General features: G+C 43.1%; 1 protein-coding gene across 2 annotated transcripts in view; it reads right to left on the bottom strand.

Moving 5' to 3' along the window:
• Positions 1-11,504, bottom strand: part of PDK3 (pyruvate dehydrogenase kinase 3) — a 77,365-nt gene extending 65,861 nt beyond the window's left edge. For both annotated transcript variants that reach the window (XM_059909991.1, XM_059909992.1), the window contains exon 1: positions 11,211-11,504. In XM_059909991.1, the coding sequence (XP_059765974.1) occupies positions 11,211-11,316 (106 nt within the window). In that variant the 5' untranslated portion in view covers positions 11,317-11,504. The remainder of the gene's footprint in view (positions 1-11,210) is intronic.
• Positions 11,505-13,582: the final 2,078 nt, after the last annotated feature.

Here is a 13,582-nt window from a genome sequence, read left to right as displayed (position 1 = left end):
TAAGCCCCTCAAAGGCAGAAACTAAGCCTCGACAATTCCCCAATGTTTCTCAGTTTCCACTCCATTCCGAATCCAGAAAGTTCAACAAATGCTGATGGACTCCTGGGAATTCCCTGGCTGTCCAGTGGTTAGGACTCAGTGCTTTCACTGCTGAGGGCCCGGGTTCAATCCCAGGTTGGGGAACTAAGATCCCTCAAGCTGCACGGCACAGCCAAAAAAAAAAAAAAAATGCTGATGGTCTCCTAAACTCCTTAAGTGTTAACCTTCAGCATCTCACAGACTTTATCCCCTAAAGTGGTTCACAGCTCTTGGGCAAAATTTTTACCAGATCTAACACAGTTCTTAACTCTGGAAGCACATTATAGTCAGCTGGGTAAGTCAAAAATACCAGCACCTAGACCCTCCCTTCAGAGATTGATGTAATTGGCTTCTACAGAGTGAGGGTGGGGGGACAGGTGGCACTAGCTTTAGAAGCTCCCCAGATGATTCTCACAAGCACCCAGGACTGAGATCCACTGACTAGCATCTAACCACAGGAAATTCAACAAGGAATAAACCAAAGAACTCCTCAGGCTCAGACAGTGGCTATTAAGCATCCCCAACTTTTTCATTGACCCATCTATTTTCAGTCTCTATTTTCATGTCTGAGTTTTGTTTCAGCCTCCTAGGAAACTGACCACACTTGAGCGCATTACGTGACCAATGTAGGAATGTTAATATAGCAATGACACTTTACTTTCTATTTCATCTCAGAAGAGAAATTAACCAAATTTATACAAAGTGCACAGTCAGGTATTAAGGAATATCTGCTACCAAGCTTAAGGAAACACTGTACTCTTCTAGAACAGATCCAAGGAAAGGTTCAGGTAAACCCTGAGTATGCTCTGGTCAATGAAGATGTAATAATTTGTTGGGAAAAGATATGTATGTTACACGTTTCAAAGGGCCCTACTGTCTTCCGGCCAACAACACATGGGAATACTTAACTTCATGCTTTGAGAAAATGTTAAGAGATACGTAGCAATTTATTCCCAACAGCGAAACTATTATATACTGACTTCCGTGCCCTAGTAAGAAAGAAAGAAACACTGGTACAACTCAAATGGTTGAGTGGAATCAGAGGTCAAGTCTAAGACTGAAAATAAAGTCACAACTGCTTGGGTGACGCTTAGGGAAATAATCTACCGAGTTAGAACCCCAAATATTCAATCACAGGGAATGTAAATATCGACCTGTGTAATATATAATAAATAGTTTGCTGTAATTTTTGTGCCATTCATTATAGCAGAAAGAATAATCTCAGTCAAGATGAGACAATGACTAGGAAAGGAGTTTTCCTCGAGGGATATGAAGGGCAATCAAACCCAGCTCTGCCACAAATATGGCGAAACGGGCTACCTGAAGATGCTTCCAGGCTAGTTTCAATGAACGCCAGGTACCCCACCCCATGCACAGTTCCCTTAGTACATTTTCTATAAGTTTAGCTAATTTACCAAGAAGAATAAGTGGGCAAGAACAGCGAGAATTCCTAAAAATCTGAAGTAATAAATAAGGAGCTGCCATCACCAAATTTTAACAGAAATTACAAGGCAAAAGTTAGCATATGATATTTAGTTGAAATCAGAAAAGTTGTCCTTTTGGAGAGAATCCACAAATATAAACTATTCTGTGGACTTTGTGATAAAACAGCAACAAGACAGAAAGACGTGAGGTCTTAATAGTTGCTGCTATGCAAATGGACAGCAGAACAGACTAAAAGTGAGTTGACTGCTAACGTCCCAACAGAGATGGCAACAAATTCCAGAGGGATTTAGTTTTTTTACATACTGCTCTAGGTGATAAATCTGACCATGATAAAAGCATTGTAAATGACTGGGTATATTAAAACTCAGACTGTGCGCTAAATAAAAAGGAAACCAATAATCAGTGTCAACATATATAAATATATGGGCAAAAGATGTAAGGCTATCACCAAAAAATGGATGGAAGAATTAAGAGGCGATAATCTTTCCGAACGCCTTTAGTTGTATACTTCGATAATTACTTTACCAAAGAAGGGAGCACAAGAGAAAACAATAGATACACAGCACAATAGCTTACTATGCCAAGTAGACACAGGAAGTGCATGCAAATGATTAAAACTCCCGAGTCCAGTTACTAAATGGTCAAGGGCACGTCACACACAACAAAATGCACAAAATAAACCCACAAGGGGAAAAAATAAAACTTTTAGCTTCTATGTTACCTATTATACAATTGAAGTCATAAAACCTCACCTTGGCAGGGCTGTGGAGAAACCGGTACACTTAAACTTTGGTGACAGCCCTAGAGATTAAAGCTATAAAATCCCTCCAAGCCTTTCACATGGTAATTCCACACAGGGGCACATACCCTATAGGTAAGCCACCGATCACCTGGAAAAGTCTTAGCTACCCCAAAAGTCACACTCCAGATAGCCAAGTTTTACTGTTACTAGCATGCGGGACCAACAGAGCTTTATCATTTAAATGCCAATTAACAGCAATCACTGCACACTTCTTTAACAGGGAGCCAAACTCTCTTAGACTAGAGGTCCAAACTTTCTGTAAAGGGCCAGATGGTAAACATTTTGGCTTTGTGGGCCAAATCGTCTCTGTGGCAACTACTCAACCCTGCTGTTGCAGAGGTACAGAAGCCACATACGCTATGTAATGAATGGGCATGGCTGTGGTCCAATAAAACTTTATTTACAAAAATAGGTGTTGCCAAAACCCAGAGCGTATGCAACACAAAGACTGAACGCTAATAGAAACTATCAACTTTGGGTGATAATGATGGATCAGTGTTGGTTCATCAGCTGTAACAAATGTCCCACACTGGTGTATGGGAGTTCCCTGTACTTTCTGCCCATATTTACTGTGAACCTAAAACTACTCTTAAAAGTAGTCTGTTAATTGTAACACAAAAAACAGGTGGCTGGCCCTTGGGCTATAGTTCGATAACCTGTCTTAGACTATGGCATTCAAAAAAAAAAAAGGATTTGCCCAACTCTGGAATCAGATAATCATGGAAGTAAAATAATAGAATGCACGTAAAATGAAAAGGAAAAGAGGTGATATTTTCTGATTCCATCCAGTAATAAGACCATAGTTTCCCAAATCTTGCCAACAATCTGATCAACTTCCCGAAGTTTAATGGGACGAAACCACTCAGTCATCAATAGGTCAGGACGTGTGGCCATGTCTCCCCTTGAGAAGCATACAAAACTGCCAAGAGAATGAACAAAGCTGGAACTACACCTTAAACGCTCAGAGCCTGATAAACCAGATTATGTTGAAATCCAGTCATATCAGATCTTTAGGGCCCAAAAGGCCAATTCTTTCTTTAAATTTAAATATTGATCAAGGTGCATTAAGCCACATTAGATATCTTTACCCTAAATGAAATTGTACTCTTCCCCTTTAATTCTGAATTATTAGCTTCTGTCTCTAAACAGATTAGTCTAATTCTTGGCAACTCCTCACAGTAGAAGAACCTTACCGCTTACAGAAAAGGTGTGTCACGTACATATATGTAAAGGTACAAAATGTACACACTCAGAAACAAAATGCCATTGTTTCTCCCTTTTCCTAACACAATTAAAAAAAAACAAAACCCAAAAAAATCTCCTCATTTTCTCCAGAAACAAAACCACTCTTCTCCCCAATAGTAATCAGGCTTTAAGGAGCATGACTTAGAAACTCAAGGCTTTTCGAAGAGCAGTCATTTGCAACCAAAATCAACTTCTCAGTGGATACTGGAATCTTAAAATACTTTCTAAACAAAAACAGAGGGCGGCTGGGCCTTCAAACCTCAAGAAGAGTAAAAACAGGGAAACTGGCTGCTGCCTTCTAATAGCTAAAAGCTCCAAGGTTCACAGAACCAGTGTAATTATGATAGAAATCTTTTCTATGAAAAGAAGACAGAGTTGTCAGACAACCTATCTTCTGGTGGTTTTATTTCAGAGATGCTATATTTAAATGTGGGGACATTACAGAAGTTTAGACCTATATAACAATTGACTAAATTAAAGTGACATAATGTTTAACAACCTTTAGATGGAGTCAATTAATCACCACTTATGAAGTGCCCACTCTGGGCAGAAAGCAAACAGCCGAGGAAGCTGAGAAGGTTACAAAGAACAGGTGAGTGCCTACCCTCTGGAAAGAGACAGTTTAGAATAAAATCAAAGAACAGGAGCCAGGAGCAAATATGTTTAATACAAGTGCAGCTGTGCAAAAGACGAGTGCAAAGGAACTGGGAAATAAAACAGATAGAAAGTCAGTCTGTAGGCAGCAGATGAGAGTGATTAATGAAGGAACCCGAAGTGGACAGGGTAAAGCTGAAAGATGAAAAGCATGTCCAGGTGAAAATGTGAATCATTTCCTATGAACTCATTCAAGATTCAGAAGGTTCTATCTTTAAGTTATGGCATACAGTCCAAGTTCTCCTTTTCTTACATCACTAAGAGAACTTTAAATTCTTAACAACCACTTAACAGAAAGACCTCAAGCTTTTGCAAACATCACAAAGAACCACCATAACGTTAACTGCCATTCAAAGACAGTTAATTGGTCCAAAACTCCTGAGAGCAACAGGTTTCCAGGAAAAAAAGAGTAAAAGTTATACTGAGAAATAAAATCAATAAATGTTTATTCTGAACATTAAAATGTGATATTTCTATTACTCCTTATAAGGAGTTAATGTATACTGTCTGAAGCCTCACTGTCCAATGGAAACCTGTGAGCCACACAAGTAATTTTAAACTTCCTAGCAGCCATATGAACATAAAAAGAAACAGGTGAAATTTTTGATGTTTTATTTAATGCAACATACCCCCAAAATTACCATTTCAACGTGGAATCAATACAGAAACATACTGAGATATTTTACTATTTTTTATATTGTCTTTGAAATCCAGTGTGTGTCATACTTACATCTCAATTCAAAAGCTAAATTTCTATCAGAAATAATTGGCCTATAATTAGATTTCATCAAATTTACAGTTAAGGTAGATTCACATATCCAAACTGTTCTAAACATACTTAAAAGTTTTCCAATTAACTGAACCAAGTATCACTTTTAAGTTTAAATGTAAATTAAATCAATTCAGTCTCTCGGTCACAACAGCCACATTTCAAGGGCTCAATAGGTTCAACTGGCTAGTGGTGACCATACTGTACAAAGAAAGTCTAAATAAATCAGTAGAAAGATAATCCCTGGAACCAAAAATTCAAACCAAAAGAAATATAATAAAACAAAGCAAGATATATAATATGGTAGAAAAATTACAGGTATTAAAAACATAAAGTGAAAGAAAATTATAGATGTTTATCGTTACAGATGACAGATCTGTCATATCAATAAATATAAACTGGTTAAACTTAACCACATAAAAGAAAAAGTTACACTCACAAAGCAAAACCCAGCTTTATACTACATTTCAAGAAATTCAGAAATGCTCTAGCAGAAAATGAAAACAAGAGGCAGATAGGGCTCTGGATCTCAATGTCACATAAGGATGAATCCAGGCCAAAAAGCACTGAACTAGTCAAAGGGCAGCACTCTGTACCCTAAAGTGTGCATCTCGAAATGACAGTTAAAGATATCTAAGCAGCAAATGTAACATTAACAGGCACAAAGCAAAAACCATAGGCAATATCTGGAGAAACAGAATTGGATTATTAGGAGACCTGAACTTCTTTTGACCCATGACAGATCCAGTAGATTAAAAAAAGCAAAGGTATAGAAAACTCAAATAAAATAATTAATATGGTAGATTTGATATATGAACCTCTGTAACCTGAGAAGGGAACACAACCTGCTTTTTGCTGCCCAAGGAACAGTGACAGGAAATGAACACAGATTGGACTACAAAGCAAACATCAATAAATTAAAGAAATGATTCAGATAACATTCTCTGATCACAATGCAGCAAAACTTAAAATCAACAAAATTAAAATACAGGGTGCACTTCTACTGGAAATTTAAAAATTCAAGTCTTGGGACTTCACTGGTGGCACAGTGGTTGGGAGTCCTCCTGCCAATGCAGGGGACACGGGTTCGAGCCCTGGTCCAGGAGGATCCCACATGCCGCAGAGCAACTAAGCCCGTGCACCACAACTACTGAGCCTGCGCTCCAGAGCCCGCGAGCCACAACTACTGAGCCCGCACGCCACAACTACTGAAGCCTGTGCGCCTAGAGCCCGTGCTCCGCAACAAGAGAAGCCACCGCAGTGAGAAGCCCACGTGCCACAACGAAGAGTAGCCCCCCGCTCGCCGCAACTAGAGAAAGTCTGCACGCAGCAACGAAGGCCCAACGCAGCCAATAAATAAATTTACAAAAAAATAAAATAAAACAAGTCTTAGTTCACATAAGAATAAAAACCTGAAGATGCAGAAGAGCTGGGAAGAAAAAGCATCAAACACTGTACACATCAGCTGTTAAAGCAGTGTTCAGAGGAATGCCTGTAGCCTTAAATACTGAAATAAACAACAAAGAAGAAATGAATTTTGCCGTTCAAAAAGAAAAAAAATAGCACATGAGGGGGAATTAATAAAATCAAAGTAATCATTAATGAACTAGAAAACAAAAGTCATAAAGCTAATAAGTGAATCCAATCATATAAACCAACAACTAATTAATCACAAAAGAGGGGGAGAACAAATATAGAAGGAATAAAGGGGGAACAGCCACAGAGAAAATTAAGACTAATTACTATCTCAGCTATGCAAACTGGCTTTAAAACCTTGATGACTAGGATAATTTTCTAGAGAAATACATCAAAATGGATTCTAGAAGAGATAGAAAATCTATCCAGATCAATACCACAGACTAGAGAAGCCTGTCAAAGAGTAACAGTCCCCAAGACACACTAGGTTTAAAAGGTTTCATGGGTGGATTCTACCAGATCTTTGAAGAACGGATAGTTCAAAAGATAAACTGGTCTTAGTGCAGAAAAAAATGTATTTCTTCTGAAACAAGCATGACATTGATAAGAAAATCTAACAGACTGCACATACACACAACATCCACAGACAAACAGCACGTGGAGATCAATATAATGAACCCAGGAATTCTTCAAACTATTCTCTCTAGTACTGTATATCCTTAAAATTTTCCATAATAAAAAGCTAAAGTTAAAATTTTTTTTACTCTGTAAAAATACTGAATCACTATGCTGTACACCTGAAACTAATATAATCTTATAAATCAACTATACTTCAATTTAAAAAATTTCTTTACTCAAGGAGAAAAAAATTTTATCTAGATACACTTCTTCACTTATCTAAAGTTTGACAACAATGTGGTAAAAGTGTAGGAAAATAGGTACTCTCAGAAACTTCTAGTGAGAGGATAGACAGACAACCTCGATGGAAGGCAATCTGACAATACTTATCAAAATTTCAAATGCACATAGCCTTTGGTGTAGAAATGCCATGTTTAGGAATTTGTCCTATATATATACTCACACACGCATGAAATGATGAATGCAGTAATTCAGTGTAGCAGAAGCTGTCATAGCAAAGATTGGAAACAACCTACTAGCCGTCAACAGAGAGTTGGTAATGAATATAGTACACTCATATAAACAAATTCTCAGAAGCCATAAAAAAGAAAAAGGAAGTTCTGCAGTTACGATATGGAAAGCTGTCTAAGGAATTAAGTTTAAAAAGCAAGGTACAGACAAAAGTATTACAAGTTGCCATTTATTTTAAAATGGGGAGGCTAGTGGACAAAAGTAGGAAGCTGACTTTTCTATGTCCTTTGGTACCTTTTGAATTTGGAACCATGTAACTATAATCTCAGACCAAAAAGAATCTCTTTTTTTTAAATCCCACCTTTCACAGCGCACTATTGCCCTTATAAACTCATGATCCATTTAGAACGCTTGCTATTCTTGTTAAACTTGCTAACTGTGTGCAAGGCCATGTTTCAAGTAAAGATTGAGCTCAAGAAAACTCTTCTTATTTTAAAGGGCATAGAGAAATATGGCCCACAGATGAAAGGGGGACAACTCTAGATCCAGAAGATCATCTAATTAGTGGTTCTCAACCCTGGTTATGCTTAAGAACAACCAAAAATACCAATGTCCACCCACCCCCAGAACATTTATAGTAAAGTCTGGAGGATGGGGCACAGGCATGAAGACCATACAGGCATCTAAATGCTTTACAGCAGTAGTCCTCAACAGAGAGTGATGCATTTTGCTCCCCTGGGGGACATGGTGGTGTCTGGAAACATGTTTGGTTGTCACAACTCATGGGTGGAGGGAGTGCGGGGTGGGGGGCGGGATGTGCTACTGGCATCTAGTGGGGAGAGGCCAGGGGTGCTGCTTTCGTAAACCTCTCACAACGCACAGGACAGCACCCCTCCTCCACCAAACAGTGACCTGTCCCAGAAAGTCAAGAGTGCTGAGATTGAGCAGCCCTCATTTCAAATAAAGTCACTGCTTCTGAAATAACACGCAGTTTTAGCCTTCCCTCTTAAACAAGGAAGATCATCTCATTTACTAGTGTGGATACATTCGCAAAAGAAAGCTGTTTTCAGTGCCCACAGAAACCACAATTTGTTGATGCGGTTCTAACAAATACTGTAAACATGAAATTCCGTGGATATCCTTTCCCTGGTCTCTGTCCAGGAATTCTAGTCCAAAACTTCTGTCCCGTTTGCAAAGTAGCCAGGGAGAACGTCACGAAGTGGCAGTCCGTGGGTCAACGTGGTTCACGCATCTGTTCTGTTTGAGCCCTAGGTCTTTAAAGTATACTGAATCGGCGCCGCTCAGCTTGCCCTTCCGGAGCCAGCACATACGGGGTGGACGGGGTTGCCACGGCCCCCCCACCCCAAGCTGGCTTCGTGTAGTCATCGGCTGCTCCCACTCAGGGCCTGTAAGCGCTGGAGGTGGCCCTCCCCTGCAGTCTTCTCCAATCATTCAGGGGCATAAAACCTCTTTACTCTTCTTCCTTCTCACCTTAAAAATATCCCCACACCCCTTCTAAGTTCTCCAACTCCCACACCACTTGCCAAAATCGGACTTCTATCCAGAGCTGGAAGAACCAAGAGAAAGGCAGAAGTCGAAATGGCCTTTGTGTGACAACCCTCTTCTAGTTGTTGGCATTAAAGATAGACTGCCTGCCACCTGATTCGTCTCTGGGCATTACAAACGAGCCTTGAGTTTCTAGCGCATTCCACTACAATTATATATAGCTCTTCTGTGAGCTTCCTTATAAGGAAAAGACTTCAATTATTAGGCTTCTTCCATTATCCTAGATTAGAGTATCCCCTCCACTCTTCCCAAAATAGGTCAGAAGGCTTTTATGGGAAATATTTATCCAAAGATTTGGTAGTTTTCTTTTAAAAAGTTCATCCCTTTTCCTTTGAAATTAGGATCACGCAGTTTGGGAACTGTGCTTTAGAGGTGACCTTATACAATCCACGTGTTTTATCGACGGGGACGATGAACCCCAGTGAGGTTCAGTCACTTAGCCAAGGCCAGGCTCTTGAGTCAGTGGCAGAGCAAGAATTAGAACATTTGTTTCCAGATAATGGTCCCATGGGTCTTCCACGATAACACTATGCCCCACTGTGGTTTTCCTACTCAAATAACATCTCTGCCAAGACACCTATTAACATGGTAGATACTAGCTGCTATAGAAATAAATCAACCAAAATTTCGCCAAGCTATGAGAGCTATCACTTCAACTTTGAGGGTGGAAGGAAGGAACTGGGAGTCTCTGGATTCTTTCTGGTCCTTTTATTGTGAATTAACCTGTCTCAGTTTACCCCTATGAAAAGTCGATACCTTCAGAATCTCTCTAAACCATAAATTAGGGATAGAATGTTGCTATTTATAGCAACAACGACATTTTCTTCCTAAACTCTTAAGTCGAGGGGCTGCCTCAAACCTCTAAAATTCTCACAAGTGGCCACAGATGGTAAAGTAAAACTACTGAAAAGCTTCTGGGACTGAAGTTTAAGACGCAAAGATCAACATCTCACTGAACCCTGACCTTCCTCATCATTCGCTGGCAAACTGGTTTCTTAAAATTTAATTTGGTCTCAACTTTAACCTATTCCTCTCTTCCTATCCTAACTTAAGTATGGACAACATCGCATTGTGCTTACTGGGTCTTCCCCGAATGTGCTACCTACTCTGCACTTAGGTTTTTATGCCCACCTGACACCACCTCTTGACATTTACTTAAAAGTCATTAAACGACCAGCCGCCCCATTATTTCCCCTCGAGAGCTTAGAACATCTTTGCTGCTCCATTTTCTTTTCCTTCCAGGATGCCGCGTTCCCTCCTGATAGCTGGGTGCGCACTTTTGTTTTAATACTTTCAGGTGTTTCACAACCAGCTGCCTCGCATTCACCCAACTGAGAGGATTCCCTCCGCGCTTGAAACGGCACCACTCTGGAGAAACACGATCCAGTTAACAGAAGGTCGTGGAATCTATTCCCATCCCAGCTAGGCCTCAGGCAGGTTGGGGGCCGGGGCTTCTGCGCTCCCACGTCAATTCGTGGAAGGTGCCCACCATCCCGCCCGACAGGGGAGAAGGTGGGACACAGAAGGAGAGGCGCGGCGAAAGGTGCTGGCACGAGACCCTGCTCTGACGCTAGGAGCCCAGACGTCCGCTCCTCCCAGCATCTAAGGCTTTTGCAGTCCAGGCCTCTAACTGCTCTAACATAGCACGAACAAGACAGCAGTTCGAGTCCTGCCGCTCCGGCCACACAGGAGCACCTTAGAGCAGAAAAGGAACAAAATGCCATTGCATAATTTACTCGACCTCAAAGTGTTCCTAAACAGCTCTTACCCAATCCAAAAAAAAAAGAATCTAAATATAAAAACGTTCAAAAGCCACCCACACTCCGCTCCGAAGTTTTAAGGGCGGTGAGGTCTGTGTCAAGTAGATTTGAAGCTAACGACGGCAGCTTTGGGGAGTCCCGCCCGGGATGAGGCTCCTCGGACGCGGTTTCTGTGTCTCCGGGTGAGCCCCCGGCGGGTGTGCGAGTGCCAGGCCATGCCCCTCCGCGCCCCGAAATCCGAGCCCCCGGGCATCCCGGAGCCCCGCCCGCGGTTCCAATGGACTTTGCCCGGAGGCGGCGGAGACCCGCGGCGGCGGGCCCGGAAGGCAGCGGCCCCACACCCCGGGGCCGTGGGGACCGTGGCGACCCGCGGCCCCGCACTTACCGAAGTCCAGGAACTGCTTGATGGAGAGCGGCGATGGCGAGAAGCGCGAATAGCGCTCAATCTGCTTGGGCACCGGCTGCTTCAACAGCCACCAGAACAGCCGCATCCTCGTCGGGGCAACGCAGAGACCAGTCAAGACGCTCAAGCGGCCGCAAAGGCCGCTGCAGCCGAGCCGCGCGGGTTAGGCAAGTTCGCCAAGCGCGCACCCTGGCCTCCGTCTCGGCCTCGGCGACGCGGGTGCAGCCGCTGCAGCAGCACCAGCAGCAGCACCGGCAGCTCCCGTGCCCCGGCCGGCCGCCCGCCCGCCCGCCCGCCCGCCCGCCCGCCCGCCCGCGGCTTCCCCAGGCCCCGCCCACGGGGGCGGAGCCAGCCGCCGTACGTACGCGGCGCGCGGGGGGCGCGAGGGGCGCGCGGCCGCACGCGCTGGCTGCTGATTGGCCGCTGCCGCCCTCGCTTTCTTTTGCCGGAGTGCAGCCGGGGGCGCCCCCCTCCTTGGCTCCCGGGACCCAGACAGGCCCGGCAAGTGCAGCTACCCCCGGTCCCGTCCCGGGCTAGGTCCTCCGCGGCCGAAAGGTGGCGGAGGTACAAGGGGACTGGGAGGAGGTCCGGGCCCTCGCCCGGAATCCGATCCTAAGCGCTGCTCAAGGCCCCTCTCCACCGAAGGCACCTCTTCCGGGAGGCCTTCCCTGGATCAGCTGACTGTTGCACTTCAGGGTATTTGTTGCGTCTTGACACTTTTTCATCTTCTGTTTACCACTTAACTATACTGGCTGCTTCATGCCCTCCACCACTGCCACCACCGTTGGGCAAAAATAAACTCACTGATTCGGATTCCTGCCTGCCTCTCACCATTGGACGGGATTCATGGTAATGTCACTCTCTGTTTCATGCCCGCCCTCCCACCCGCCTGGGCCAACTCCTTTCGGCAAGATTAATTGTTAAGTCACTGACTGTTTCATGCCACCACCGCCATCACCACCATTGAACGGGGTCAATTATAAGGTCAATGACACTTCATTTAGTCCCTCCCCCTCTCCCCCCGCTCCCCGTGAACTCCCCCTAACACCACTGGGCAGGATTAATTGTAAGGTCACTGTCTCTTTGTTTCATGTCACCCCCCCCCCAACCGCTACCATTGGAAAGGATCAAATTTAAGGTCTTAGGCACTGTCTTTCATACCCCCCTCACCTCCACCACCACCATAGGACAGCCCCCTGACTCTTTTTCATGCCTCACCACCACCAGCACCACTACTTCTGGACAGGAGTCTGTGCTTACACTATGTATTACACTTACACTATGTTAGGTATTGTTTGTATAAGAGTGAACTTGAACTCAGGGCTCAGTATATGCAATCACTATTTCCTAATGTGAAGGTATGAAGTACAGCTTGCTTTAACTATTTCCACCAAACCTTGCTTTATTTTTGGCAACGTATAAACATCAACTAAATGAAAGGTAGAATGTTCTCTGAGGAAAGGTAAAAATGTAACTGGAAACCACTCCTTTGGTTTGATTGGACTGGTTTTCTCAGTGAGTAAGATTATTGGTGTGTAGCTATTTAGCTTTTGTGCCTTCATTGGGTTTCTATGCAACCAATTCTTTGCTTAATGCTTGCATCTCTACTCTGAACTTAAAGAGAAAAGTAATACGTACACTCAAAGACATCCACTGGTCCTCCCTCACTTCTAGATTTTCAAGTACATCTTGGTCATCTTGGTGGTGGTATGGTATGTAGACTACCGTGTCTTTTCAAAACAAAAAGCTGAAAAAACATACTAACAACCTCTTTAACCAGGAGCTTTGCCAGAAGAGCTAAGCACTCGTGTTGGTGTGCATGGGCAGACAAAAAGACCTGTGGCCTGTGATTCCTCCAGTGACTTTCTCGGAGTCACTGCTACCACATGCTACCTGGAGGCATGTTGTACTTGGTGGCAGTTGTGGGAGTCGATGAGCAGGAAGAAGTTGAATATCGATGGAGAGGGGTTTTTCCCAACCTAAGCCACGAATCGCTGCTGATCTTTCTGAGCTTGGAAAGACTTGTTTCACTCCTTCCTTTTTTTACTGAACAAAATGCTACTTTAAATCTATGTATTCTGATTTACTGAATTGTCATGTGCCTAGTTTTATTAATGTTTCTCCAAAAGGTGGCAAAGTCTTAGAAGTTGGGAACAATATGATAGAGCCTGGTATAATAGAAATTGTGCTGGTCCAGGGCTCAAATGACCCAGTCCTAAGCTTGGTTCTTTTATTAACTAGCTGTGTGACCTTAGACAAGTCACTTAGCCTTTCTGTGTCTGTGACTTCTTATCGCAGATGGGGCTACCTGATTTCTCTCCCTGACATTTGTGACAATCAAATGAAATAAATAT

Source organism: Balaenoptera ricei, chromosome X (genome assembly GCF_028023285.1).
Source record: "Balaenoptera ricei isolate mBalRic1 chromosome X, mBalRic1.hap2, whole genome shotgun sequence".
Taxonomy (NCBI): domain Eukaryota; kingdom Metazoa; phylum Chordata; class Mammalia; order Artiodactyla; family Balaenopteridae; genus Balaenoptera; species Balaenoptera ricei.
The sequence above is the reverse complement of the archived record's forward strand: the minus strand, read 5'-3'. Positions and strand labels throughout refer to the sequence as shown.